Genomic DNA, 27,927 nt, shown 5'->3' with positions numbered 1-27,927 from the left:
AGGCACCAGTGAGTATATTGTAGGTTTCCAGTCGTACAGGACAATTACACAGTCCACCACAGTTGACAATCTCTCGCTCTCTCATCCATGTAATCTCTCTCTGAACATCACTGATATTATTTCACTGGATTTGATATGGATATCACTTTCTCTCGTGCTGTTATTTTTTTTTTTTATCATTCCAATATCACAAACCACTTCCAGTATCACTTTTACATCCATCGTCATCACAATAATCACTCACTTTCTTTCGCCCGTTTCCCCGTTTAATCTTTATGGTAAAATGTCATTGTAGAAAGAGAGAAGCAGTGATGCTATTTCTCTCTCTCACTGTCATGTGAGTGTACCACCTACATTTGATACAAGCTCAGAGAACGTGATTTGACACATTGTTCCAGTTACAAAAACGACAAGTCACTTTACTGGCAACAAAATGCACATTCTTTTACACTATTCACCTCATGTACTTCAAGACTTTAACTTCCGAGGTAATTGACTTACCAGGTATTCAAACTAGGCTGCATAATTCAAATGCAGTCTAGTTTGTGGTATCCGAAAACAAACTAGGCTTCATTCGAATTATGCAGCCTAGTTTGTTTTCGGATAACACAAAACAGTATTCTATTGTTTTTTTTTGGTTTTTTTTTTATTATCTGAAAATAAACTAGACTGCATAATTCAAATGGCACTAGATGGCTGCCCCTCACCACAGTCATAGTGAAGGACGACGCTTTTTCCTTTCCACATCCCAAAAACCCTGAACCCTGTTTTTGGCACCGTTGGACATACTGTCTCCGTAAGCTTGTAAACATCCCATTAGTTCTAGGGCTCGGCCATGTATAAATAACTAGAGTTGTTGCATGCCCGTCACTTTTTTTTTCTTCCATTGCCTCAAATTTTCAGATACTTACCCACAGTTTAACCCCAAAACCACTATAACAACACAGAGTAATACAGTGAATACTTCCAGCAATGCACTGGGAGGTGTTACGGGCTTTCAGCTGCAAAACATCCTGACAACTCCACAGCGGTGAGTCAGAGGAACGTTCAGTTGAGCGGGATTTGGTCATACGGATAAAAGTAGGACATCAACATGAGGAAATTAATTAGTACTCATACAATCATAGTGATGCGGTTGGTCAGTCCCCCCCCTCCCCCTTATATATATTATCGCACACTTACACTGTGTGACTTGCGCAGATATGTGGTCAAAGTACACTTTTGAATATTACTGATAGGTATTCATGATCAATATATGAACTGAGACACTGTGTCAGAGCAGGTACAGGTTGTCCCTGAGGTCAGACTGGTTCATGCGCCCTGGCTGGCCCAATTGAAATAGGGGACAAAGAAGTGACTCCATATTAGCACCTCAGGGCCTACCTGCACCTGCTTGTGTGAGCAGCAGGGTCGCATTCGGGAGGGAGTGCCGCCAGGGAAGCTGATATGAGGTCTGCACTATCACAACAACAGCACCCTTCTCACATGCTCACCCACAGCCAACAAAAAACTGAAACCCTAGTCTCAGGTGAACACGGACCTCAGTCTGCTTAGAGCGACTTAACAAATGAGTAAATGTTTGCTTTTCATTTATTTTTTATGTTTATCATTCCAGATGAGTTTTATAGACCGCTGTCTGCATTTCTATCTGAGCAATGTTTGGAAATGTCCTACTGCCAAACGTGACATCATGATGAGTCTGGGGGCTGGAACGGGTGGGGGTGCGGTGGTGGTGGTTGTTGTTATTAGAGCAGCACTGTGAAGATTTGGCATGGTCAGTGAGTCGTGTGAGGGTACTCAAGGTTAACAAATGAGAAGCCTTGGAATTCTTCCTGGTCCAGGTTGGCTATAAGCTCCTGGTCTGGGGGGGTCAGCACTGGGGGGTGGCGTGTGAAAAAACGATCAAAGTTCTCCGCATTACGCCCACACTGCCATGGAAAAGAGAGAGAGAGAGAGAGAATGAGAGAGATGGGGAGAAATGAAGGGATGTGGTGAGTATGACGGAGTGATGTAAGAAAAAAGGACAGCAACAATGACAGTGATGACAAAGAGAAAAAGGGAGATAACTAAAACGTGATATCAACCAATTAAATCATTCACAGCCGAGACTGCGGATTTCTATTGGTCCATATGTGAACAAATGACGTCTCAGTTTCATCATTGGTGACTACATCCACAAAATATTGCTCGCCATTTGTTGGAGTAGTGACCAATAGCCAGATGATGGTTAGGTTTGGGAGTAAGGACGAGTGAGCCAATCACTGTCTTACTTACCTGAGGTTACCGGGAAGGCAAGGCTTGCAAATGTGATTAAATGTGTGTGTACGACTGCACTGGACATTTCTTCGCTTTCTGTAACTAGCGCCTGTGGTAATCAGTGTTATTAGATCTCTTTTGATTTTTCTTTTGCAGTCTGAAGTAAACATGTCTTTGTACACAGTGTACTCACAGCTTTAGGTTTGAAAGGAGGTTGCACCTCTTTGTTCTCCAGTTTTTCCCAATCTATATAGCGGAAGAAGGCATGTTCCTTGATGTCTCTCTCACCCTCCGGACCACAGCCTAAACGTTTACCAGGGTGCTTAGTCATCAGCTAAAATACACACACACACACACACACACACACACACACACACATAGAAAAGTAGGATGAGTTGAGATAAATGCATGTGCTAGTTTCAGTGTAATAGAGAATGTGTGTGTCACTTTGTCCTCTTACCCCCTTGCAGATAGCAACGGCCTCTTTGGACATTGCTTTGGGGTAGGAGACATGATGCTCCATTATAGACTGGAACAGTTCGTCTTCATCCTCCCCATCAAATGGTGGCTGGAGAGAGACAAGCACAGTTCATGTTCTTTCGCTGATACAAATTAGGTTCTGGCTGCAGTTTCTCCCTCTCAAGAGGTAAACAAATTAGACATCAATTTGGTTTTCTTTTTCTTTCCCACAGACTTAAAAATACACTCACTCACGCACCTGTCCTGCCAGCATCTCATACAGCAGCACTCCATAGGCCCACCAGTCCACAGACTTTCCATAAGGTTGGTAGGCTATGATCTAAAGGAGAGAAAGTGGGAAGAGGATGTGTCATTTTGTGATGTTAGGTGATGGGAAAGAGTTTTACCTATTTTCCATCACCGAGAAGTGAAATCATCCCATTTCCGAGCCCAGATCAGTAACACACCTCTGGGGCAATGTAGTCTGGTGTCCCGCAAAATGTTTTGGTGGTAACTCCATCGCGCATGTTTTCTTTGCACATGCCAAAGTCAGCGATCTTTATATGACCCTCAGAATCCAGCATCACGTTGTCTAGCTTCAGATCTCTGCATCAGAACACACGCACACGTATGCACGCACGCACACGCACACACATACACACATATGCATGCACACGCACACACACACACACGCACGCACGCACGCACGCACACACACACACACACACACACACACACACACACACACACACACACACACACACGCAGGTGTTATACATACCTGCATCCTGCATCACAAAAACTTTGGTAAGTAAGAAAACACACACTGACTAACCTAGCAATAGCATCCCCATGGGGGGGGGGCACTGTGCTAAAATTACTGGCCCCCCAACTGTCTAACCCCAGTCATTGTAAGCTCTTTGCAATGGCAAGCTCTTAAAAATCTGATATACATTCAAGATGGAACAACTGAGGTTCTGGCCATGGCATTACAGGACAATTTTAATAGCGCACACAATTTCCTTGTTTTTTGGCCAGGACACCGTTATCTCATTTTGATTTTCGGCACGGGTTCAACACATGTTGAGGTGAGCTCAATTGACATTACAAGACAGCCATGCTGGAGGAACAGAACGCAACAACTGAGTATTCATTATTATCGATTGAACGGGAAATATGGGGGAAAGTGGTTTTTAATATGCAGTGCTCAAGATAAAAAAAATCTACCCAATAAAAACGTTTTGCCTGTCAGTCTGTGGATGTGCAGCCTGCTAGGGGGAGACTCACGAATGTGACCAAGTCTAATAAGAACTTGCACTTTCCAGAGAGAGCGAGAGAGAGAGAGAGAGAGAGAGAGAGCGAGAGAGAGAGAGAGAGAGAGAGAGAGAGAGAGAGAGAGAGAGAGAGAGAGAGAGAGAGAGAGAGAGAGAGAGAGAGAGAGAGAGAGAGAGAGAGAGCGCAGCGGTGGTCGAGCGAGCTAGAGGGTAAATGGAGAGAGGGAGCGGCGGCACCGAAAAACAATATGAAATTTATTATACACAATAATATAGTGTCTTTACTGTTACATTAACTTACATACCCTGAAATTCCTCTATGCTGTATAGCCTTTTTAGTGTGCCACCCCAAGATTTTCACTGGCCCTATCTGCCCCCCCCCCAAATATTTTCTGCAGGCACCACAGTAACCTAGCCTACTCACCGGTAGACAATGCCTTTGGAGTGTAGGAAGAAGAGTCCGATGGCAATCTCTGCTGCGTAGAAACTGCAAGAAAGACAGACAGACTGCATGCTTTCTAGCATACTGTGGTGTCTTTGTGTTGCATTGTGTTCAGCACATGGCATCTACGTCTACAGTGTGTGTGCTCCTGTGTGTGCACTCACACAGCATGAGGCTCCTTGAACTTGCCGACCTGTTGGATCTGGTACATGAGGTCTCCTCCATTAATATACTCCATCACGAAATACAATCGGTCCTAGATGAAAAACAGAGAGGTAAGGCTGGACCAGAAGATGAAAGCGAGGCAAAATACAGACCCCATTTTCCACATCACGGAATTGTCTCTCATTTTATCTCAGAAGTGTGCATGTACTTGAGTGTGTGTGCATTTGTGTGTGTGTGTGTGTGTGTGTGTGTGTGTGTGTGTGTGTGTGTGTGTGTATGTGGGTGTGTGTGTGTGCATGTATTTTAGGTAGGGTAAGGTAAGGTACCATGGTCTGGAAGCAGGAGTGTAGCTGAGTGAGGAAGGGCGGCTTCCCTGATAGAGCGAGCACTCTCTTCTCCACCATGGTGCACTCCACATCATCATCCTGGATCACCACATCTTTCTTCAAGATCTTTATGGCGTACAGCTCCTCAGCCCCCTTACGTTCAGCCAGCATCACCTATCAGCATCAACAGCAAATAAACAGATGTATCAAACAGCGGTTTAATTTTTTTTGAAATTCTCTCAGCTTATCCTAATGAAAAATGCATACATTCAAATTGATGATCATAATATTAAAAGGGAAACAGTTACAATTTTTCAACAATATCTCCATAACACTCCATTAGCAGCCATAATACTGAGCAGTATTCAGTGTTTCTCTGAAATGCCACAGACATTGTGCAGTAAAATGTAAGCTAAAAATATTTTTTTTAAAAACTAGAATTACCAGATCGCCATCGTTAGTTGTACTCACCATACCGGCTGGTTGTAGTGTTGTTATTCACATTTTCTTATACAGTTTTGTCAAATATGATGTGCACCCCCCAATGGAAAGAGGCAAGCCATGGATTAAGTGTAGTTTTCACATCAATGGTACACTTTTCTGCAGTTTCTGTGGCATTTCAGGAAGACCCAGAGGACTGCTCAGCATTATGGCTGCTACACCATATATACAGAGATGATGTATAAGATCGTTTTTAATATAGAAAACGTTTCCATTTAAGGTTTCTCTGTCTTAAGATGCTCATTGGGAGACCTCTGTGAACATTGTGTGTGTGTGTGTGTGTGTGTGTGTGTGTGTGTGTGTGTGTGTGTGTATGTGTGTGTGTGTGTGTGTGTGTGTGTGTGTGTGTGTGTGTGTGTGTGTGTGTGTGTTACCTTGCCAAAACTGCCCTTGCCCAGCACCATGATGAAGTTGAAGTCAGAATGCTTGACGCGGTCCTGGTTTCCATTGCTGTCATACTTACCCATGGTGGAAGAGGAGGAGGAAGAGGAAGGGTCGCTGGGTTTCCCTGGACCCACCCTCGCCCTCTGGAGAGAAAAGAAGGAGGGGAAAAGGGAAGAAGGTGGGGGCAAGGAAATTACAGGGGAAAGGTTGGTGTAAGCCTCGTATAGAAACATTCGGGATGCCACCTGCTGAACCCATTGTTGGTCCCTTTCTGTGCGTGGGTGACTCACCTCAAATCTCTGTCGTAGTTCCTCATTGCCATCTTCTCCATCGGGCTGAACGGGAACATTGAAATACTCTCCCTCCTCCTGAGAGAGCAGTTTATACCTGACCCATCACACACACACACAACTGGGTCAGGTAAATCCAGGACTAATGCCAGACAGTCACACTAAAGAACTCAGTCTGAATTTCCTCCGTTTTCTCTTTACATCTGCATGCTTTTCCCCAACTTACATTATAAACTGGTACTCGTCAACTGGAAGAAGACCAATAAAAGACAAAAAAAAAAACACCTGATCCCTTTGATTTTGTCATACCCCTCCAACAGTTTTCTAATCTTCCCCCTGCATCCTTCCAGTCTGTCTTACCATCCATCTATCCCTTGTTTCTGTAACTCCGAGATGCCAAAGGAGAGGGAGCCCATGAAGTCGTTTCTGCTGGTCAGGTCCCAGTCCCAGATCTCCACTGACAGGCGGCGGTCTTTGTCAGTTTCTTTTAAGTTGCTGAGGGAAGTCAAGAGAGAGGGAGGAGGAAAAGTATGTGGACAGAAGAGAATAAGAGGAAAACAAGCAGAGAAAAACACTCTATGAGGAAGAAACCAATAGAGAATGGCACTAGTATCTGCGTTTAAAAGACACCGTGATGACAAATAAAGATCCAAACACCCTAAAGTGACGAAAAGACATTTCAAGAAATCATTTGGAGTACGTTGCTATACTACATCATTGTGGCTTTTACATTTACAAACAGTATTAGATGAAGTAGACTTAAAATATTCACAGATTTCGAAGCTGCTAAAACACTTTCCAAATACAGGACCTCGTGTGAAAGGTCAATTGTTGGGGAAATACTCAAACAACAATTCGAAAACAATTCAAATTTTCTTCGTGAGATCTCTGATGGTCAAAGTAGCCCAAAAAATTGTTTAGCTGAGGTAAGGGTTAGGTGGTCAGGAGAATGAGGACAAAGTCATTTCCTCCAACTAAACCTCCCCTCAAGTGACTAAGAATGAGGTCGGATGAGTGTGACCATAGAAAGGGGTTTCTTTCTCAGGATGCCAGATGTACATTACAAACGGTAGATCCACAATGGTCCCGAAAATTATTCATCTTGACCAACATGCCTAATTTTGTTTTAAGTCAGTTACAGGAGGTTGGGGTAAAGCCACAGTCACTGGTAGCCTAAGATATTAGGCTAGATACTAAGATATTACAAATACTGGGAGATGTCTCACAAAGTGAAGGTCTCGTTCCAGGTGGGGTTGAGGCAACATTTGATGGTCTTGGTCTTCTGCTTGCTCTCACTCTTGGGGTCAGGGATCAGCTTCAGCTTGACGTAGGGGTCTGACAGGCCATTGGGGTCCATAGGCACAAGGTTCCTAGCCTCTTTGACTGGGAATGGGAGGAAAAGTTGATGGCGGGAGGTGAACAAGAGGAAACCAAACTGACATTAAGTAAAAATTTCAGTCTCTTTCACATTCTTTACAAAAGGGAATGACGGGACACGAACCTGGAGCTGGCTTATGTTGTGCATATGTAGTTATGTTAGAACCTCATCTCTCTTGCACCTACTCGTATTAAAAATGGATGAAGGTGTTGACATGATACAGAGGCATCTAAAAAAAAATCTCTGAACCGCTGACCAAAATTGACTCATTTGTGTTCTGATATGACGAACTTGGTAGAAAAACCATAAATCTTCCCAAACTCATGTTTTACAGCGTGATATTGATGTAGGTGGTGCTTCTCCGAGAAAACAACATGGTTATTGTGTTAGTCTGCAAAAATTGCAACATAATAATATCGCAGAACATACGTATTCGTCTTCGTTTTGCCTTTTAATTGCTGAATTTGATGGGTCTTGATTGCTTTTGCACACATTTCCACAAAGTACGAGGGGTCACTAAATCAGACCATTTTCCTTAACGGCACAGGATTGAAGTGGTAAAGTGCATATTTTACTACAAAGCTCAATTTGTTAAAAAGGTCACCGGAAAGTTCCCTCGACTTTGTGCAAAAAATAAATTTCTGTACTTGTGTCCCAACACTTTCCTGCAGCATATCAGCAGGTATAATGCACTGGTCATTTTCTACTGGATCTACAACATCAAGTCATGAGACATATTTTGATGACTTGGTTGTTTATTCAGACTTACAACCTAAGTATATTGGACAGCTTCGAGTTGTATTTGATCGTCTCTCTGCCATAAATCTCATATTGAATGGGGCCGTGGCCAAATGTGAATTCAATAGTGTGACCACAATAAGACAAAATCATGGGATGAGGGCAAGTTTTCCATGTTCACTCTAATGGAAATTATATCCCCCCCTTTTTTTTTCTCCCCAATTATATCTGGCCAATTACCCTGCTCTTCCAAGCCATCCCGGTTACTGCTCCACGCCTTCTGCCCATCCGGGGAGGGCTGCAGACTACCACATGCCTCCTCCGATACATGTGGAGTCGCCAGCCGCTTCTTTTCACCTGACAGTCAGGAGTTTTGCCAGGGGGACGTAGCGCGTGGGAGGATCACGCTATTCCCCCCGATTCCCCCTCCCCCCTGAACAGGCGCACCGACCGACTAGAGGAGGCACTATTGCAATGACCAGGACACGTACTCACATCCGGCTTCCCACCAGCAGACAGCCAATTGTGTCCGTAGGGACGCCCGACCAAGCTGTGTTGGTAGGCAATGGAATAGACCGCCACGATACCTGGCGGGAAATTATATCTTGTCATTTCCTGCACCCACATCTCAGAGACAACTGAACCATTTTCTGGGGGATTGCATACTATTACAAGCTCAGTTCTTGGCCCCCTTCTCTTTTCTATATACATGCTGCCCCTTGGTCAGGTCATTCAAAATTACCATGTGCTCTACCATTTTTATGCTGACGACACTCAGTTATGCATGCCACTGAAACCCACTGATCCTAGCACCCTATTAAATCTCACAACTTGCCTCACCAACATTAAATCCTGCCTGTCAAAGAATTTCCTTAAATTTAATGATGATAAGTCTGAGGTCATTCTGTTTGGTCCCGAAAATTCCATCTGCCCTTTTGTTACTAATCTTGGTGGTCTGTCAGGTAGTCTTAAACAGGCTGCTAGGAATCTTGGGGTAATATTTGATGCTAATCTCAGTTTTGACAATCAAATTAAACATGTTGCTCAGTCATGCTTTTTCCAACTCAAGCTAATCTCCAAAATTAGGTCATTTTATCAATTGCTGATTTGCAAGAAGTTGTACATGCTTTTATCTTTTCTCGACTCGACTATTGTAATGCACTTTATTCTGGTATCAGCAAGGGCTCACTCCATCGTCTGCAGTTAGTACAAAATGCCTCTGCTCGGCTCATTACTGGGTCAAGGAGGCATGACCACATCACTCCCCTGCTTGCCTCCCTACACTGGCTCCCTGTTATATTTTGAATTGATTTTAAAATTTTACTGCTCACTTTTAAGGCTTTAAATGGTCTTGCTGCTACATACATTTGTGATTTATTGACTTGATGTCCCCGCTCGACCATTAAGGTCTGCAGATGGCGCCATGCCGGTTATTCCCAGGTCTTGGTTGGTTACAAAGGGTTGATGGGGCTTTTGCTATTAGAGCCCCCACACTATGGACCTCTCTTCCTGTTGAAATAAGACAAACCAAGTCTTTAGCTTCTTTTAAATCTCATCTCAAAACTTTTCTATTTATAAAAGCTTTTACAAATGTTTGATATTTGTTTTTATTTTTACGGTTTCTATTTTTACTCTTATTTGATCTTACTCTTATTTTTGCCTTGTCTGGTTTTATCTGGGGTTTTTTGCGAAGCACTTTGTAACATTGTTTTAGAAAAGTGCTATATAAATAAAATCATTATTATTAAGTTTTTTTTTAATAAAAAAAATCTTCCCAGTTGCTTCTGCACTAAAAGACTTGCTAAGCACTTAAGTCATATTTAAATGGTCAGAGTAATGTCAGTCTGCTTTCGAGAGGGTTAAGGTTTACTGATAATCTGTCCTGTTCTCTCTGCACCTGACTTTAAGATGCCTCAGACTTGCAGTGGATGCGACAATATGGAGGCAAGCACTGTCCATTTGCAGGACGGTACTGATGATGTCGAGCATCCTCCATCGTACTTTCCCAAAAAGTTTCCTATCCATCAACGCATGCATACCGTGAGGTAGAGACACTCAGCTCTTGTGCTGGCTTTGAAACCTGTTGAGGTATATGTCAGTGTAAGTCCAAAGGTGGTTTATCCTGACTGTAATCCTTTGGTGTTCCTCAATCAATTGGGGGGGGGGGAAAGTCAATTAAAGACTGATGTGCAGTTCATAAATTTTTTACTGGTCTTGAATCAGTCAAGTCCGCAGAAGGGATAATATCTCGACTGATGCATTTGTTGCTCATTTGCCTTTTATTGTGAATATCGATTTTCATTGCCAGCGTACCCTCTGGTGTTGGGGTTTTTGCTTAATGTGCGTTTCTTTTATGTACAGATAACTATTTGAAATTGATTGCCGGTTGTTCTCCACCTGAGATGCCTCTATGAATAAGACCTCTGCATTGAATTTGTAGCAGGCTGGGGGGAAAGAACACACACATACAACATATTTCCCCATTTTTTTGTTTTGAGTTTTCAATCTTTTTCCCAGTTATTTTTCTTTTCGGGAAGGAGAGACTTGGTATTCCTGTTTTTCGGGGGGGGGGGGGCTGTTAGGTTAGATCTTTTTTAATCACTTGATGGATTAAAGGCAGGACCCACTGCATGGTTAGCTCAGTGGCTTCCCCCTCCTTCTGTGTTGTTTTAGGCTAGCTGTCATTACACTTACATTTTTTTTCCTCTCGATTATAATTCATAGGATCTTTTTTGTCTGTCAAATTCTGTAATACACGGAGGGCGTCCAGGTAGTGTGGTAGTCTATTCCATTGCCTACCAACACGGGGATCGCCGGTTCAAATCCAGCTTGGTCGGGCTGTCTGCGGGTGGGAAGTCGGATGTAGGTATGTATCCTGGTCACTGCACTCGCACCTCCTCTGGGCCGTCAGGGACGCCTGTTCAGGGGGGAGGGGGAACTGGGGGGAATAGCGTGATCCTCGCATGAGCCCTGGCGAAACTCCTGTCAGGTGAAAAGAAGCAGCTGGCGACTCCACATGAATCAGAGGAGGCATGTGGTAGTCTGCAGCCCTCCTCGGATCAGCAGAAGGGGTGGAGCAGCAACCAGGACGGCTCGACAGAGTGGGGTAATTGGCCAAGTACAATTGGGGAGAAAAGAGGGGGGGGGGAATAAAAATTTCCAAAAAAAAATCTGTTATCCACCCATCCATTATCCAAACCACTTATCCTGCTGTCAGGGTCACGGAGATGTTGGAGCCTATCCTAGCAGTCATTTGGGTGGCAGGCGGGAAGACACCCTGGCCAGGCCATCACATGGCACACAAATATATATATATATATATAAAAACTTTGTTAAAAGAAACACTCAATGGTCAGAAAAGTGCTCAACAAATAAGGAGCAAAATAATCCAGCGATTGCTTATGGCATGAAACAGGCTTGTACTGTCTCATAAAGAATTTACTTGACTCGCTAGATTGTGTATATACATATATACACTCACCGGCCACTTTATTTATTTATTTTTTAATAAATTTATTTCTGATTTTTCCCTTTTTTCTCCCAATTTAGTGGCCAATCGATCCCTATTTTAATTCAAACACCCACCCTCGCACTGTATGCGTTCACCAACTGCATCTCTCCGGCCGGCAGTCTCGAAGGAGACCGCCTCGCCACTTTCGTGACAAGGCGACTCCAAGCCGAACCACTGTTTTTCCGACACACACAGAGACGCATTCACGTGACGAACACAAGCCGACTCCGCCCCCCTCCTGAAGACAGCGTTGCCAATGATCGCTGCTTCGTCGAGTCCGGCCATAGTCGGATCTGACGAGACCGGGGCGCGAACCCCAGTCCCCAGTGGGCAACTGCATCGACACAGAGCCGATGCTTAGACCGCTACACCACCGCGGACCGACACCGGCCACTTTATTAGGCACACCCGTCCAACTGCTCGTTAACGCAAATTTCTAATCAGCCAATCACATGGCAGCAACTCAATGCATTTAGGCATGTAGACATGGTCAAGACGATCTGCTGCAGTTCAAACCGAGCATCAGAATGGGGAAGAAAGGTGATTTAAGTGACTTTGAACGTGGCATGGTTGTTGGTGCCAGACGGGCTGGTCTGAGTATTTCAGAAACTGCTGATCTACTGGGATTTTCACGCACAACCATCTCTAGGGTTTACAGAGAATGGTCCGAAAAAGAGAAAATATCCAGTGAGCGGCAGTTCTGTGGGCAAAAATGCCTTGTTGATGCCAGAGGTCAGAGGAGAATGGCCAGACTGGTTCGAGCTGATAGAAAGGCAACAGTAACTCAAATAACCACTCATTACAACCGAGGTATGCAGAAGAGCATCTCTGAACGCACAACACGTCGAACCTTGAGGCAGATGGGCTACAGCAGCAGAAGACCACACCGGGTGCCACTCCTGTCAGCTAAGAACAGGAAACTGAGGCTACAATTCGCACAGGCTCACCAAAATTGGACAATAGAAGATTGGAAAAACGTTGCCTGGTCTGATGAGTCTCGATCTCTGCTGCAACATTCGGATGGTAGGGTCAGAATTTGGCGTCAACAACATGAAAGCATGGATCCATCCTGCCTTGTATCAACGGTTCAGGCTGGTGGTGGTGGTGTAATGGTGTGGGGGATATTTTCTTGGCACACTTTGGGCCCCTTAGTACCAATTGAGCATCGTGTCAACGCCACAGCCTACCTGAGTATTGTTGCTGACCATGTCCATCCCTTTATGACCACAGTGTTCCCATCTTCTGATGGCTACTTCCAGCAGGATAACGCGCCATGTCATAAAGCTCGAATCATCTCAGACTGGTTTCTTGAACATGACAATGAGTTCACTGTACTCAAATGGCCTCCACAGTCACCAGATTTCAATCCAATAGAGCACCTTTGGGATGTGGTGGACCAGGAGATTCGCATCATGGATGTGCAGCCGACAAATCTGCAGCAACTGCGTGATGTTATCATGTCAATATGGACCAAACTCTCTGAGGAATGTTTCCAGTACCTTGTTGAATCTATGCCACGAAGGATTAAGGCAGTTCTGAAGGCAAAAGGGGGTCCAACCCGGTACTAGCAAGGTGTACCTAATGAAGTGGCCAGTGAGTGTATATACTATATATAAACAGGATTTTTTTGCTGGCAACTAGGGCTGCATGATACATTGTTTCAGCATCGTCATCACAATGTGTGCATGTGCAACAGTCACATCGCAGGACGTGCAATGTGAAGTAAGGCAAATGAAGTCAAACACCTCATGCTCCAACTTGTTGCTGCTTGATACAAAAGGAAAAGTTGCACGGTTCTCATTTTCCATGACTAATCTGCAAAAGACGTCTGTCTGACAAAACGTCATTTACTCTGATTTAAAGGTTCTTGGATACACGGCGTTTGTTGCTAGTGAGTGTCATGCAGGCTCTGCGTGCACAAAGAACAACCAATCACAATCATTATTGATCAGTTTATCAAACAACCAAAGCAGGCTCTGCTAGTTGTCGACCCACCCATCCATCCATCCATTATCAAAACTATTTATCCTGCTCTCAAGATCGTGGGGATGCTGGAGCCTATCCCAGCAGTCATTGGGCGGCAGGTGGGGAGACACCCTGGACAGGCTGTCGGGTCGGCCGACACACACCCACACACACACACACACACACACACACACACACACACACACACACACACACACACACACACACACACACACACACACACACACACACATTCACACCTAGGGACAATTTAGTACGGCCAATTCACCTGACCTGCATGTCTTTGGACTGTGGGAGAAAACTGGAGCACCCAGAGGAAACCCATGCAGACACAGGGAGAACATGCAAACACCACACAGAGGATGACCTGGGACGACCCCCAAGGTTGGACTATCCTGGGGCTCAAACCCAGGACCTTCCTGCTGCGAGGCGACCGCACCAACTACTTCACCACCATGTCAGCTACCTCACAATCACATTGGCCAAATCTCAGAAAATGTGTTCCACTTTCTATGGGGCCAAGTATTATCCAAAATTGCAATTTTTTTTTTTTAGGGAATTGTTCCTTATCCAATGTGAGGGTCTAAGGACAGGATGTTGTGTTACTGTGAAGTTCCTTGAGGCAAATTTGTAATTTTTGATATTGGGCTACGCAAATAAATTTGACCTGACTTGACTTGGTGGCCGTGGCCTATGACCTTTTCTCCAATTCTCAGTTTGTGAGCAGGTGATTGCTTTGAAACTTGCTGAACTCACAAGACATCATCATTGGAACCTCCCTACAAATTTTCGTACAATTCCATCACTGTAAAGCTGTAAAGCCGTCGACCACAACCTGAAAATAAGCGAGGAAGAGGGGAAAAAAAACGGAAAAGGAAGATTTGGATGCAAAAAGAAAAGCAACATCAGTTGTCCTGCTCCTTTTCGAACATGTAATATTTGTTGGATTCTCTATTGAGAATTCTTTTGTTGAATTCTACTGGTTTTATTTTTATCATTTGTCGTTTTTTTTTTTGGAGTTTTTTTAATGCTTGGTCATTTTTTCTTTTATTTTGCATGTTCAAAAAAAAGACATTTGATTTGATTTGAATGGATTTTTAAAATTTCAAATTATCTTTAAGCCCAGGTGGGGTTTTTTTTTCATCTCTCGTTCACTGTTGTTTTTATTTTGATGAAGTACAGACTACATATGGTGAATTTTGGCCCATGCGTGTATTGGAGCCTTTATTTCCAACCCGTGTCAGGATGGGCATTTGTCCGCTGTTGATCCTTCTCTGCCCTTGAAGTTTTAAGCTCTCACGGTAGGATGGCCACATATTTACACACTAATCTTCAACAAAAACCAAAATCTCCACAATTAAGCTTTTTATTTACTATTATTTTTATTTCTATGCAGTATGTAGTTGCTCTCCCCTACAAAATTACCCCCAATCATTCTAGAACAATTAATTCTTTCCTAATAGAGATATTCAAGTTATCTGGTGAGAATTCCTGTATTTCCTTTTCATATCACAAAATATATCACAGAAAAAAAAATACACAATGTGTGTTTTTTTTTCCCCAATATCGTGCAGCCCTACCGGCAACCTTTTTTATGTTGCGGTCCTTATTGATCGAGATGATCGATACGATAATAACTATAATGTTAGTGCGATACTTCTGTCAGCTAAGTTGCACACCTGCATCTGAATGGACGGACCACTTGGGCCTGCACCGAACATCTCTCACTGCATTTGACAACATTTTGTCTCTGTTCTACAACCAATCTACAGCTGAGAGAAAGAGCAAGGGACAACGAGAGAGAGAGATGAAAGAGGGCGCGCACACGGATGTGTCCTGATAATGTGGGTCAATCATTGGCTCATTGATCTACTAATGGACTTTCTAGTTCCAGTCTTACCTAAGAGAGGCTGATATTGAGGCTCTCTCTCTCAATATTAGAGAGAGAGAGAGAGAGAGAGAGAGAGAGAGAGAGAGAGAGAGAGAGAGAGAGAGAGAGAGAGAGAGAGAGAGAGAGAGAGAGAGAGAGAAAGAGAGAGTACTCACTAGTGACAGTGAGTTTGTCCTCCCTGATCTGGGCAGAGATGTAGATGCGGCCTCTCCTCTCAGTGTGATCGGTCCCACAGAGACTAGGAACATTGGTCACACACCGCTTATGGATGTTCATCATACAGTCTGAAATAAAGACACACGCAGACATGCACACATGCACGCAAGCGTGCACACACACACAGTTTTTTGAAAATATCAAACATTACAAATCAAATGTATGCATATCACTATGAAAGGCAAGACTCACAGATTAAAAGTCTTTTGCAATAATAAATTATACTTTTCCCCCATAAATACTGCAGAGGCAAACATATTTTGCAGAACAACAATTATAAAGTATCTACATGATTGGAAAAACATCGAAATACCTCATCCACAACTTTTTCATTTACAAAATTACACACACATGCACACACTCAATGGTCTCCCTTCTGGGAAGTGGTACTGAACATTAAAATCTAATACAATTAGACAAATGCATTGTTTTTTCCCCCATAAGAAGTGGCCCGCATCAGTTACTGAACCAAACACACACACACACACACACACACACACACACACACACACACACACACACACACACACACACACACACACACACACACACACACGAGGATTGTATTCTGCAGATTAACACATATTACTGGCAATATGTTCCAAACCATTGCGATTTCATACACTGCTCAGACTGACAGTTTGTAATTCTTGTTGTATTTGTGAGCGAGCTAGATTTTTTTTTGCACTGTATATTGTAAGCCTTCTTATGTCCTTATCGCTTCACTTTCCTTACCGACACAACATACATATTCTGGTTTAATAATGTCATTTCACACCCTCTGTGTCTTTAATTTCTGCAGCCTCCTTGTTTTTGCTTTTGTGACTTGTAAAACGCATTGCATATATTTCTCCTTTCTGTCCACTAGATGTCAGGCTGCTATGATTTACAGTCTAGTTCACCTTCAAGCCTTGCAGGATATGCCATCTCTTCAAATCGTTGCTTTCTGCACTTGTTCCCTTAAATCGGTGGACAGTATGGATGCATCTGAATAAGTGTTGTCAACATTTTTAAGATTAGGGGCATTTTCCTACATCTTCCCTCAAATAGCATCCATGTAGAAAGACACTGTGGAATACTAGAAAGAGCAGTGAGCTTACTGAAGCCACAGAGAAGAGGAAACACATGCTCGCTCACACAAACACAAAAAAAAAGAAACAAAAAGGAAAGATGTGTACATACGGTCACATTTCATGCCCTGGTGTATCAGCCCGTAGAGAAGCGAGCCACAGTGGTCACAGAAAGTGGGGCTGGAGTAGGTGTGAACCTTAAACCTGTGTTTACTACGAGGGTCCTGCAGGGTGGACAGGTGAGGGAGAGACAGACGGGACAAGAAAAACAGTTGATGGGAGGGTTTAGTATCACGAGGCATTGTCCCTGATAAAATGCATGAATCTTTTTTTTAATGTGCTCAGAGGCTGAACATCAGTGACCACGTTCAACACCGCTGCACTGTGAGCATGACTGAGGGTTCAATATAATTTACCTGAGAGTTAGAGAGAGAGAGAGAGAGAGAGAGAGAGAGAGAGAGAGAGAGAGAGAGAGAGAGAGAGAGAGAGAGAGAGAGAGAGAGAGAGAGAGAGAGAGAGAGAGAGAGAGAGACGGACGGACAAAAAGAGACAGAGGGATAAAGAGAGACGGAGGGATAAAGAGAGAGAGACAAAGAGAAAGAGAGAGAGATGCACATAAAGAGAGACAGAGGGAGCGGTAGAGAGACGTGGAGAAATTGGTTCACTGCACTAAAGCAGCCAGGCAGCAAAATTCCCTCTTCAGTGAAATTGCTCTACTTGTTTTTTGGCAGTCACGGCAGCAAACAAAGCAAAGGACAGAGGTCATCTGTACATGTGTGTGTGTATGTGTGTGTGTGTGTGTTCCCTTGCACTTACACACACACACACACACACACACACACACACACACACACACAGAGCGAGTGCTGACTTTGCAAACTGTATATTAATAGCCATGTCATTTAAAGGAAAAACATTTAATTAGTGACCGTATGAAAAGTCACTGATTAACATCAGCATCACTGATTAACAGATAGTTACAGCCATCCTAAACTGGCCCACACCCACTCCCTCTGCAGGTGTAGCAGGACCTAGATATTGCACCTTGCACATGCTTCAAGAATAGTTATTTTTGCATGCACCCAAGGCAAACGCAAACGAGCACAGTTAAAAGGAGATTATTGTCTAATGGCGACAACAAAAAAAAAAAAGGGGGGGGGTTCATATATTCTGATTTTGCATGTGTTGTTTCAAATCAAAAGGATATTTCATTGGGCTTCCGGTTATGGCACTGTGCTGAGCGGACGTGTGTCAGAGCTCCGCGGAAAAGTTTGGGGAATAAAGCAACCAGATAGCCTATACAAAATCTGTCAACTGTCACAATTTCTTGTTTAAAGTAACGTAGCTGCTCAAATGGCACCAAAACCATCAGCAAAGGCTAAAAAAATCTACAAAATCAGACACCATGTGCGACCCAGTGCAGCAAACTAGCACCGATGCTAGCAAAGAAGGTGCGGCTGTGGCAGCTAGCTCAAGTCAAATCCTTAACGCTATTCATACAATGGAAAAAGACTTCGTATCGAGATTTGATGGGCTATTAAACGCTATACGGAGCATACAGGGCGAATTAAAGGCAGTCACGGTGCGTAATGCAGAAGCTGAAGACAGAATTAGCACCAACCACAATGATATTGAGTCCCTGAGAAACCAGAACACTATGATGAAAGCGGCGATTGAAGCGTTAGTGCTTAAAATGGACGATTTGGAAAACCGAGACTGCCGTTCTAATCTTCGCCTGGTGGGTCTGCCAGAGAAGCAGGATGGGACTGATGTGCATACTTTTTTGGAAAAGTGGATCCCTGAGGTGCTTGGTGAATATAATTCCCAGAGCCCCTGCTGATTGAAAGAGCAGGTAACACTTTATAATAGCTACACAAATGAAGCATTAGTTAAGTACGGGAGCGTGCCTATGTTCCCACAGCCCTATGTTCCCACATTTCTACGGTTTTTTTCAAAATTAGGCCCTACGTTCCCACATTTCTACCCCTGGTAGTTGAGGGTTCGCCACTCAATCCCGCGGCTGGCGATTTGAAGGAGAGAGCTAGCTTTCAAACTCTCTCGAGCTCAACACCGCTACTCCAACATGGGGTTGCTGTGGAGTGATGAACCCTCATACCGAAATTAAACTCACCTCCATGAAAAACAGCCATTTGAGCAAACACTGTGGACCAGGGGGGGTCGGTCCTGTCCGCTATAGCTCTTCACCAAATATTGTGGAAAAAAATTACTCATTCATTTACTATAAAATGCTTCCTAAAAATTTTTGTGGGAGGATAGGGCTTAAATTGAAGGGAAATGTAGGAACACAAGACCTAATTTTGAAAATGTCCTAGAAATGTGGGAACATAGGGTTTCATTTTGAGAAAAACCTTAGAAATAAGAAAAATCTTAGAAATGTGGGAACATAGGGCTGTGGGAACAGAGGGCTGTGGGAACATAGGGCTGTGGGAACAGAGGGCCTAATTTTCAACATTTTCAGTGAAAAAAAAATTCTTAGAAATGTGGGAACATAGGGCTGTGGGACCATTGGGCTGTGGGAACATAGGGCTGACCCCATTATGTACTACTGTCCAAAGATAGTAACCACAGTCCAAAGACATGTAGGTCAGGTGAATCGGCCGTACTAAATTGTCCCTAGGTGTGTGTGTGTGTGTGTGTGTGTGTGTGTGTGTGTGTGTGTGTGTGTGTGTGTGTGTGTGTGTGTGTGTGTGTGTGTGTGTGTGTGTGTGTGTGTGTGTGATGGCCTGGTGGCCTGTCCAGGGTGTCTCCCCACCTACCGCCCAATGACTGCTGAGATAGGCTCCAGCATCCCCGCGAACCTGAGAGCAGGATAAGCGGTTCGGCTAATGAATGAATGAATGAATAGTAACTACTGAATTCATCATTTGTAAAGCATTTGTAAAGCAAGACATGCACCAATGGTTAGTGAGTGTGTTAATAGATGTTTTATAAATACTTATTAATACTGCAATTCATGATTAATTCATGCACAAATCTACATCTAAATAGTTTGCTAAGGCGTCCGCAGTGGTGGAGCGGTCTAAGCATCGGCTTTGTGTCGATGCAGTTGCTTATTGGGGACCGGAGTTCGCGCCTCGGTCTCGTCAGATCCGACAATGGCGGGATTTGATGAAGCAGCAATAATTGGCAGCGCTGTCTTCGGGAGGGGGGCGGAGTCGGCTTATGTCCGTCACATGAATGCGTCTCTGTGTGTGTCGGAAAAAGCAGTGGTTCGGCCTGGAGTCGCCTTGTCACGAAAGTGGGGAGGCATCTCCTTCGAGACTGCCGGCCGGAGAGATGCAGTTGGCGAACGCATGCAGTACGAGGGTGGGCATTTGAACTAGAATAGGGAGCGATTGGCCACTAAATTGGGAGAAAAAGGGAAAAATCAGAAATACATTTTAAAGAAAAGTTTGTTAATCATGTCCTTACACTTTCTAAAGAAAGTGATCCTTTAGACTTTTGTGCATGTCAAGGTAATGCTGGCCTTTCAATCTCATTTGTAAATGCTTTGTAAGGCATAGATAGTCCTCACTTTATATAGATGAAGTCATACAAAATACTTAACAACTAGTAACTACCTGAATTAATCATGAATTGCAGTATTGAGTATTTATGAACATCTATTAACACACTCACTAACAACTGATGCATGTCTTGCTTTACAAATGCTTTACAAATGATGAATCCAGTAGTTACTAATACTTAACTAATGCTCCATTTCTGTAGTTATTATAAAGTGTTACCAAAGAGCGCACAGAATTGGCAAAACTGCCGAAGCTGACTCACGGTATGCTGTGCAACCCAGGGTGATGATAATAAAATTTCTAAATTATGCGGATAAGTCTTGGGTCATGAAAGCCGCCAGAAGCAAGGGTCAAATATTTTGTTGTAACCAGAGAGTCATGTTTTTCCCAGACATTTCTGCCAAATCGCTCAAGTGAAGGAAAGTTTTTGACACAGCGAAGAAGGAGCTGGCCCCCCTCTCTATCCCGCACCTGCGATACGGAATAATTCACCCTGTTAAACTTCTAGTGACTTTCAAGGGGAAATGGCATATTTGTGCGTGGACTGAAGGTTTTACAGTCAGGAGGCTGGAGCAAGTGACACAACACGCTCTGAGCATTGACTTTATGTATGTATTACCTCATGGACATTATCTAATAACAGTGGCATTAGATGTAGGCTAATAACGGAACTGGTTTAAATCGTGCAAAGTGTTTAGGCTGTTTGGTTGTAATTGTTTCCGCTACTGATAATGTTACACATGGGGCTCTGTTTTGATTGCTAAGCATGCTGGACCAGTTAAGCTCCACAGTTAGACTCCCTTTTGGGGCTGTTTGGATGAGTTTATTGTTGGAGGGGTGGGTGTATTTCAGCTGGGGAAGTACACTTTTTATGTAAGGCACATTTGTTTTGATTTGTCTTTTTTTTTCTTTTCTCCCAGCCCATCCAAATCTGCTCAACTCAGTTTGGTTGATATTATAACATGTCCTCGGAACTTCAGTTCACTTCTTGGAATGTAAGAGGTTTGAACAAACTTGTCAAATTAAAACAAGTCATGAGTAGGATAAGACAATTAAAAGCCAAAATAGTTTTTCTCCAGGAGACTCATTTGACTTCTGAAGATGTAGTTAGAGTGAGAAGAAGATGGCTGGGTCGAGTATTTTCGGCTTCCTTCAGTTCACACTCACGTGGCGTAATCACTCTGATACATAATTCGCCTTTTCACCTTATTAGTGCTAATGAAGATCGATTTGACAGATACCTCATTATTCAGTGCAAAATTCTTTCAATTAGATTAAATCTAGTCGATGTGTATGGAACAATAATGATGACCCATCCTTTTCTGACACCTGTTCTTATCTCTAGCTGCTTTGCCTCGCAATTTTATCATAGGTGGGGATTTAATTTTGCACTCCAACCTGAGATAGACAGCTCCACGAGGACAGATACCTCTCATCATCGGACAAGAAAGGAGTTATTACAGTATATTAAAGATTTACATTCAGTTGATGTGTCGAGAAGAGAATATCCTGATCAGCTAACCTTCTCGTGTTATTCCAGTACTTGTCAGACATTCTCCAGAATTGATTACTATTTGGTCTCTGCTACTTTAAGCTCTACAATTACATGTTGCTGGTATGATAGCGAAATAATTTTGGACCATGCTTCGGTTTCACTTATTTTGAATATGCCCAACTCTTTGCATTACTCCCCAAGATGGTGTCTTCAGTCATTCTGGCTTAGGGACCCAGAATTCATGGATTTTATTGGAGCACAAATTGATTATTATTTTGAATACAATAAGGACCAGACATCTGCTGCTGTACGATGGGAAGCTTTTAAAGTTTTTTTAAGAGGCCAGATGATAAGCTTCACAAGCTTTAAGCAGAAATCTTTTAAAGTGGAAATGGAAAAAACTTGAAAAAAGAATAAAGGAAACTAAAACAGATTTTTCTCCAGAATTCCTCCCAACAGTTATTTGTGGAACTAAATGAGCTAAGAGCTAAATATAATGTTCTATCTATAAATAAGGCAACTAAAAGCTTGATGAAATTGAGGCAATCTTATTATGAGCAGGGTGAAAAAAGCTAGTAAGCTCCAAGCCTTTAAGCTGGAAGCTGAAAGGGCAATAAACTCAGTTCAAGCAGATGAGGGTGTGGTGACCGCGGATCCCAAAGAAATTAATGAGGCTTTCTCGAGTTTCCATCATAATTTGTATAGTTCAGATTATTCAGCCTCAGCTCTGCAAAAACAAAAGGAATTTCTGGATTTGTTAGACTTCACACCTCTAAATGAAGACTCCCTGTTCTCTCTAGAGCTCGACCTAAAGGCTGAAGAACTGTCTGAGGCTATATGTAGTATTATGGGAGGGAAAACCCCTGGACCAGATGGGATCCCAATTAAAATATATAAAACTCTCCAGACAAAAGCAATACCGCCTCTGCTTCATATGTTCCAAGAATCTTTTGATAACAGATCCCTTCCTCCCTCTCTCAATATGGCAGCAATTACTCTACTGTTGAAAGCAGGGAAAACATCAACCCTTTGTGGATCTTATAAGCCGACATCGCTTCTTAATAATGATACCAAACTTCTTTGTAAGGTACTAGCTAGAAGACTAGAGGTACTCTTGCCAAAAAAAATGGTTCATTCTGACCAGAACGCATTTGTCCAGGGAAGGCAAGACTGTCACAATATTCAAAGAGTACTCGTTTTTGAAAAATCTGGCAGCACAGATATTGCTATTCTGTCATTGGATGATGCGACCCAGGTCGTTCGCTGACACAGTGAAATCCGGGGTTGAGGGGAAGTGAGCAGGCCCCAGCGACCAGGATTTGGACTCGGTGGAGCAGCAGGTGGTGGAGTTCCTCCAAGACAAGGGAATTAGTATATCCTAGGACAGTATAGAAGCTTGTCATCCTCACCCCCAGAAAGAAAAAAGCAAGCCAGCAACCATCATCATAAGATTTGCAAATAGAAAATTAAAAATCAATCTTCTGCGACAAGTTAAGATGCTCAAAGGAACAAATGTTTACCTTAATGAACATTTAACCAAGAAAAACACTGACATTACCAAAACAGCTCGGCACCTATGCAATGAGGAAAAAAAAAAAAAACAAGCGACACAGACTTCCAACTGCAAAATTTACATAAAGCTAAATAGTACACCTGAGCAGGCAAATGTTTTAATGATCAGAAGCTTGAAGGATTTGGACAAATTTATACAGTAGTGCAATTTTGTTATTCTATTCGCGTGTTTTTGTGTTTTGTTATATGTTTCTGTGTTTTGTGTTCTTTTTTACTCTGTTGTTTTTTGTCGGTCTGACATCTCTTTTCTCCAACTTCACAACTGATTTTACTATTCTCTGCTCCACTCGTACAACTCAAATTGGTGGTTATAACATCAATCAAATGTGCCCTGTCCTTTTGCCTAAACTAAATGGCTACTAAACTCCCTAGAAAAGGGCTTAAAGTCACCCACTTGAACATCTGTAGTCTGAAAAACAAGGTAAATGAGTTGCGTACCATAATGTTTGAAAATGATTACACAGTCGCAATTTCTGAAACTCATTTGGATGAATCAATTGACAATACTGGAGTCACTATACAAGGTTACAATATAATTAGACTTGATAGAAACAGACATGGTGGAGGAGTGACCTTTTATATACAAAATCACATTCCATCAAAAATAAGAAGCGATCTTAACTGGCCAGATGTGGAAGCAATCTGGATTCAGATTCAGCTGCCGCATTTCAAGCTATTACTAGTATGCTGCTGCTATAGACCACCTAACTCTGACGCTGCATATCTGGAAAAAAGCTGTACAATGCTTCAGAATGTTTCTGACACAGACAGAGAACTTTACTTCATAGGAGACCTAAACATAGACTGGCTCTCAAAAAACTGCCCTATGAAAAGAAAGCTTAATGACATTGCCTCTGTCCATCCATTATCCATCCATCCATCATCTTAACTGCTTATCCTGCTCTCAGGGTCGCGGGGATGCTGGAGCCTATTCCAGCAATCATTGGGCAGCAGGGGGGAGACACCCTGGACAGGCCGCCAGGCCATCACATGGCCCACACACACACACACACACACACACACACACACACACACACACACACACACACACACACACACACATTCATTCCTAGGGACAATTTAGTACGGCCAATTCAATTCACCTAACTTAAATGTCTTTGGACTGCGGGAGGAAACCAGAGCCCCCGGAGGAAACCTACGCAGACACGGGGAGAACATGCAAACTCCACACAGAAGACGACCCGGAATGACCCACCAAGGTTGGGACTACCCTGGGGCTCGAACCCAGGACCTTCTTGCTGTGAGGCGACCGCGCTAACCACTGTGCCACCATGCTGCCTCTTCTGCATTGTTATCAGCCATGCTAACAACATACATTACCACTGTATGTAACTTATCCCAAATGGTAAACCTACCAACCAGAATAAACGTCAACAAATCAGGTGTATTATCCTCAACTTGCATCGATCATCTTTTTACAAATTCAGCTAATAAATGCTCAAAAGTTGTTTCGGTGTCAATTGGATTCAGTGATCACAACATGATTGCTATGGCAAGAAAAGTTAACGTCCCCAAAGTGGGGCCTAAAATTATTTATAAAAGAACCTATAAAAATTTCTGTGATAATGCATTTATTGAAGACCTGTATAACATACAGTGCGACAGTGTATTTGAATCTATTAATACTGAAGCTGCCCTACATGAATTTATGAAGTTATTTTCCTCTGTGACAAACATGCGCCCATAAAAAAAACTCACCATCAGTTCTGTTAAAGCACCTTGGCTTGACTCTGACCTGAGAAGCGACATGAAAAAAAGATCAACTGAAAAGAATTGCTGTAGATTCAGGGAACTCAGAGGACTGGCTAGCATGTCGCTCTTTAAGAAACAAAGTGACCAAATTAAATAAACAGAAAAAGAGACTATACTACCAATCTAGAATTGAAGAAATTAAACATGACAGTAAAAAACTTTGGAGTACTCTCAATCAAATCATGGGTAAAAATAAATTGGGCAAAATGCCATCATTTATTGAATCAGGTGATGGCTTCATCACCAAGTCCCTAGAAATTACAAATTATTTCAAAAAGTATTTCATAAGTAAATACTGTAAGAAATAACATGCTGCCTGTAAATGGTAAATTACCTGATTCAGTTATAAAAAAAAAACATATCATGCAGGACAAAAAAATTTGAATTTGAATTTTCGGTCACTAATATCTTGGAAATTGAAAAGTTATTGTCTGAATTAAAATGCAACAAACCCTTTGGTCATGACAATCTAGACAGTAGACTCTTAAAGCCATCAGCTGGAATTGTGGCTAGTCCTAGATGTCATATTTTCAATTTCATTTTAATGAAGGAATTTATGCTCAAGTATGGAAAGTAGCTAAGGTCACTCCTCAACCGAAAAATAGAAAAGAATCACTCACTGGACCAAACAGTAGGCCAATTTGTTTTTTTGTTTTTTTTTTAACCTGTATTGAGTAAACTTATGGAAACAATAGTATTTAAGCAAATTCAAAATTACTTCTCTATTAATGGCATCAATTCTGACCTTCAGCATGCTTATAAAACTGGCTATTTAACATGCACAGCTCTTACACAATTGACAGATGATTGGCTAAAACAAATTGACAGTAAATTATTAGTTGGAACAGTGCTGTTAGATTTTAGTGCAGCTTTTGATATCATAGACCATGAACTGCTACTTATAAAACTAGCAGCTTATGGCTTCAAACTCTCAGCTATTGACTGGATGAAAAGCTACCTATTCAACAGACAACAATGTGTCATGTTTTATGGAACTTTGTCAAGTACTAAGACACTACAATGTGGCATTCCTCAAGGAAGTTGTCTTGGAGCTCTACTATACTCAATATTTGTAAACAATATGCTACATATTTTCAAAAATGTTCGCACAGCAATTTACACAGACGACGCTACAATATATGCTTCCACAAAGAATGCCACAGACTTGTGCAGTCTCCTCCAAGATGAGTTAATGCAGATTTCTAATTGAGTCACTGAAAATAAGCTGAAACTGAATATATCCTTAACAAAATGTCTCATTATTTGCTCAAAGCATGCTCAAAGAAAGGAACACATGTATTTCTTTGCAAGGTGCTGATATTGAACAAGTTAATGAGGCCAGATTGCTGGGGGTTACAATAGAACACTCTCTTGGTCTACTCACATTAATAATATTTTAACAAAAATGAGCAGAAGTATTTCAGTCATTAGAAGGAGTGCCTACTTTCTAACTAACACAACTACTAAGCAAGTCATACAATCCCTAGTCTTGTCACATCTTGACTACTGCCCAGCAATCTGGTCAAATGCATCTAAACAAGAACTAAATAAAATACAGCTTACCCAAAATACAGCTGCGAGATTCACTCTGCACTGTTCAGTTAGGAAAAATGTTAAAAAATGCATAAAGAATCGTCATGGATGACAGTCAATGAGAGACTAGCTTGTAGCCTGATTCTATTTATGAAAAACATTTACAAGCTACATAAACCTGCTTGCCTCTCCTCTCAGCTGTTGCTTACGAGTGATGGTCATGACTATGACACTCGACATGCCTTGAGGCGGTCATTTCACCTTGCCTAAACCCAGAACTGATGCTTTAAAAAAGACTGTAATGTACAGGGCAATTACCTACTGGAACAGACTTCTGCAACATTTGGTTTCAATTACCAGCAGAGTTGGATTCAAGAAGAGGCTGAGAGAATATGTAAAGCAGAAAGAGATTGTTTTAGATTAGATCTATTTTTATGTCTGTTTACTGAATTCTGTTATGAGTGACGTCTGCTTTATTTTAATTAATTAAATCTTTTTTCTCATTTACAGTAATTGTTTTTGCTTCTGTATAATTGGGTCTGATGGGTATATAGAATTTCGTGTAGTGCTCAAAGCCGTTTGATAAGTTTAGTTTTGTGTGATATTTCCGGTTATTGCTGTTATATTGATATATGTTCTGTTTATGCTTGTTGACTTTTAAATTAACTGTTGTATTGTTAGGCCGCAGGAAGAATAGTCGTTGATGAGGCAGTGATTAATGGGGATCTGAAATAAAGAATAAAAAAAAGTTTTTTCAAACTTCATCTGGAACAACAAGCGTCCTAGGCTCAGGCTTTCCCTGTTATATTTACCATAAGATAGAGGTGGATTAAATTTACCAAATCTTTTATGGTACTATTGGGCAGCTCAAAGTAGAGCAGGAATGTTTTACTTTGTGAAGGACCACCCACCAACTTGGGTCTCAATGGAATCCCAATTAATGAATATTCCTCTAAACTTATATTTGCACTCAGCAGATAAAGGCAAGCTAATCAAACAGACTAAAAATCCTTTTCTTAAAAATACATTAATGATTTGGCATAGTGCTCTTTTGTATTTTGGAGAGACTACACAATTATCTCAATTTACGCCAATCTTTGGTAACGATGATTTCCGGCCAGGAAGAGTGGACCCAGGATT

At 42.3% G+C, this 27,927-nt stretch overlaps 1 protein-coding gene across 1 annotated transcript in view; it reads right to left on the bottom strand.

Moving 5' to 3' along the window:
* Window positions 1–27,927, bottom strand: part of LOC130113411 (protein kinase C beta type) — a 41,740-nt gene continuing 13,813 nt past the window's right edge. The window contains exons 4-17 of the mRNA XM_056281004.1: window positions 17,000–17,111; window positions 15,757–15,885; window positions 7,324–7,480; window positions 6,458–6,592; window positions 6,098–6,194; window positions 5,798–5,950; window positions 4,923–5,096; window positions 4,596–4,687; window positions 4,414–4,476; window positions 3,183–3,321; window positions 2,975–3,055; window positions 2,717–2,824; window positions 2,450–2,590; window positions 1–1,928 (exon numbers count right to left, since the gene is read on the bottom strand). Of these exons, the coding sequence (XP_056136979.1) occupies window positions 1,776–1,928; window positions 2,450–2,590; window positions 2,717–2,824; window positions 2,975–3,055; window positions 3,183–3,321; window positions 4,414–4,476; window positions 4,596–4,687; window positions 4,923–5,096; window positions 5,798–5,950; window positions 6,098–6,194; window positions 6,458–6,592; window positions 7,324–7,480; window positions 15,757–15,885; window positions 17,000–17,111 (1,734 nt within the window). The 3' untranslated portion in view covers window positions 1–1,775. The remainder of the gene's footprint in view (window positions 1,929–2,449; window positions 2,591–2,716; window positions 2,825–2,974; window positions 3,056–3,182; window positions 3,322–4,413; window positions 4,477–4,595; window positions 4,688–4,922; window positions 5,097–5,797; window positions 5,951–6,097; window positions 6,195–6,457; window positions 6,593–7,323; window positions 7,481–15,756; window positions 15,886–16,999; window positions 17,112–27,927) is intronic.

Source organism: Lampris incognitus, chromosome 5 (genome assembly GCF_029633865.1).
Source record: "Lampris incognitus isolate fLamInc1 chromosome 5, fLamInc1.hap2, whole genome shotgun sequence".
Taxonomy (NCBI): domain Eukaryota; kingdom Metazoa; phylum Chordata; class Actinopteri; order Lampriformes; family Lampridae; genus Lampris; species Lampris incognitus.
The sequence above is the reverse complement of the archived record's forward strand: the minus strand, read 5'-3'. Positions and strand labels throughout refer to the sequence as shown.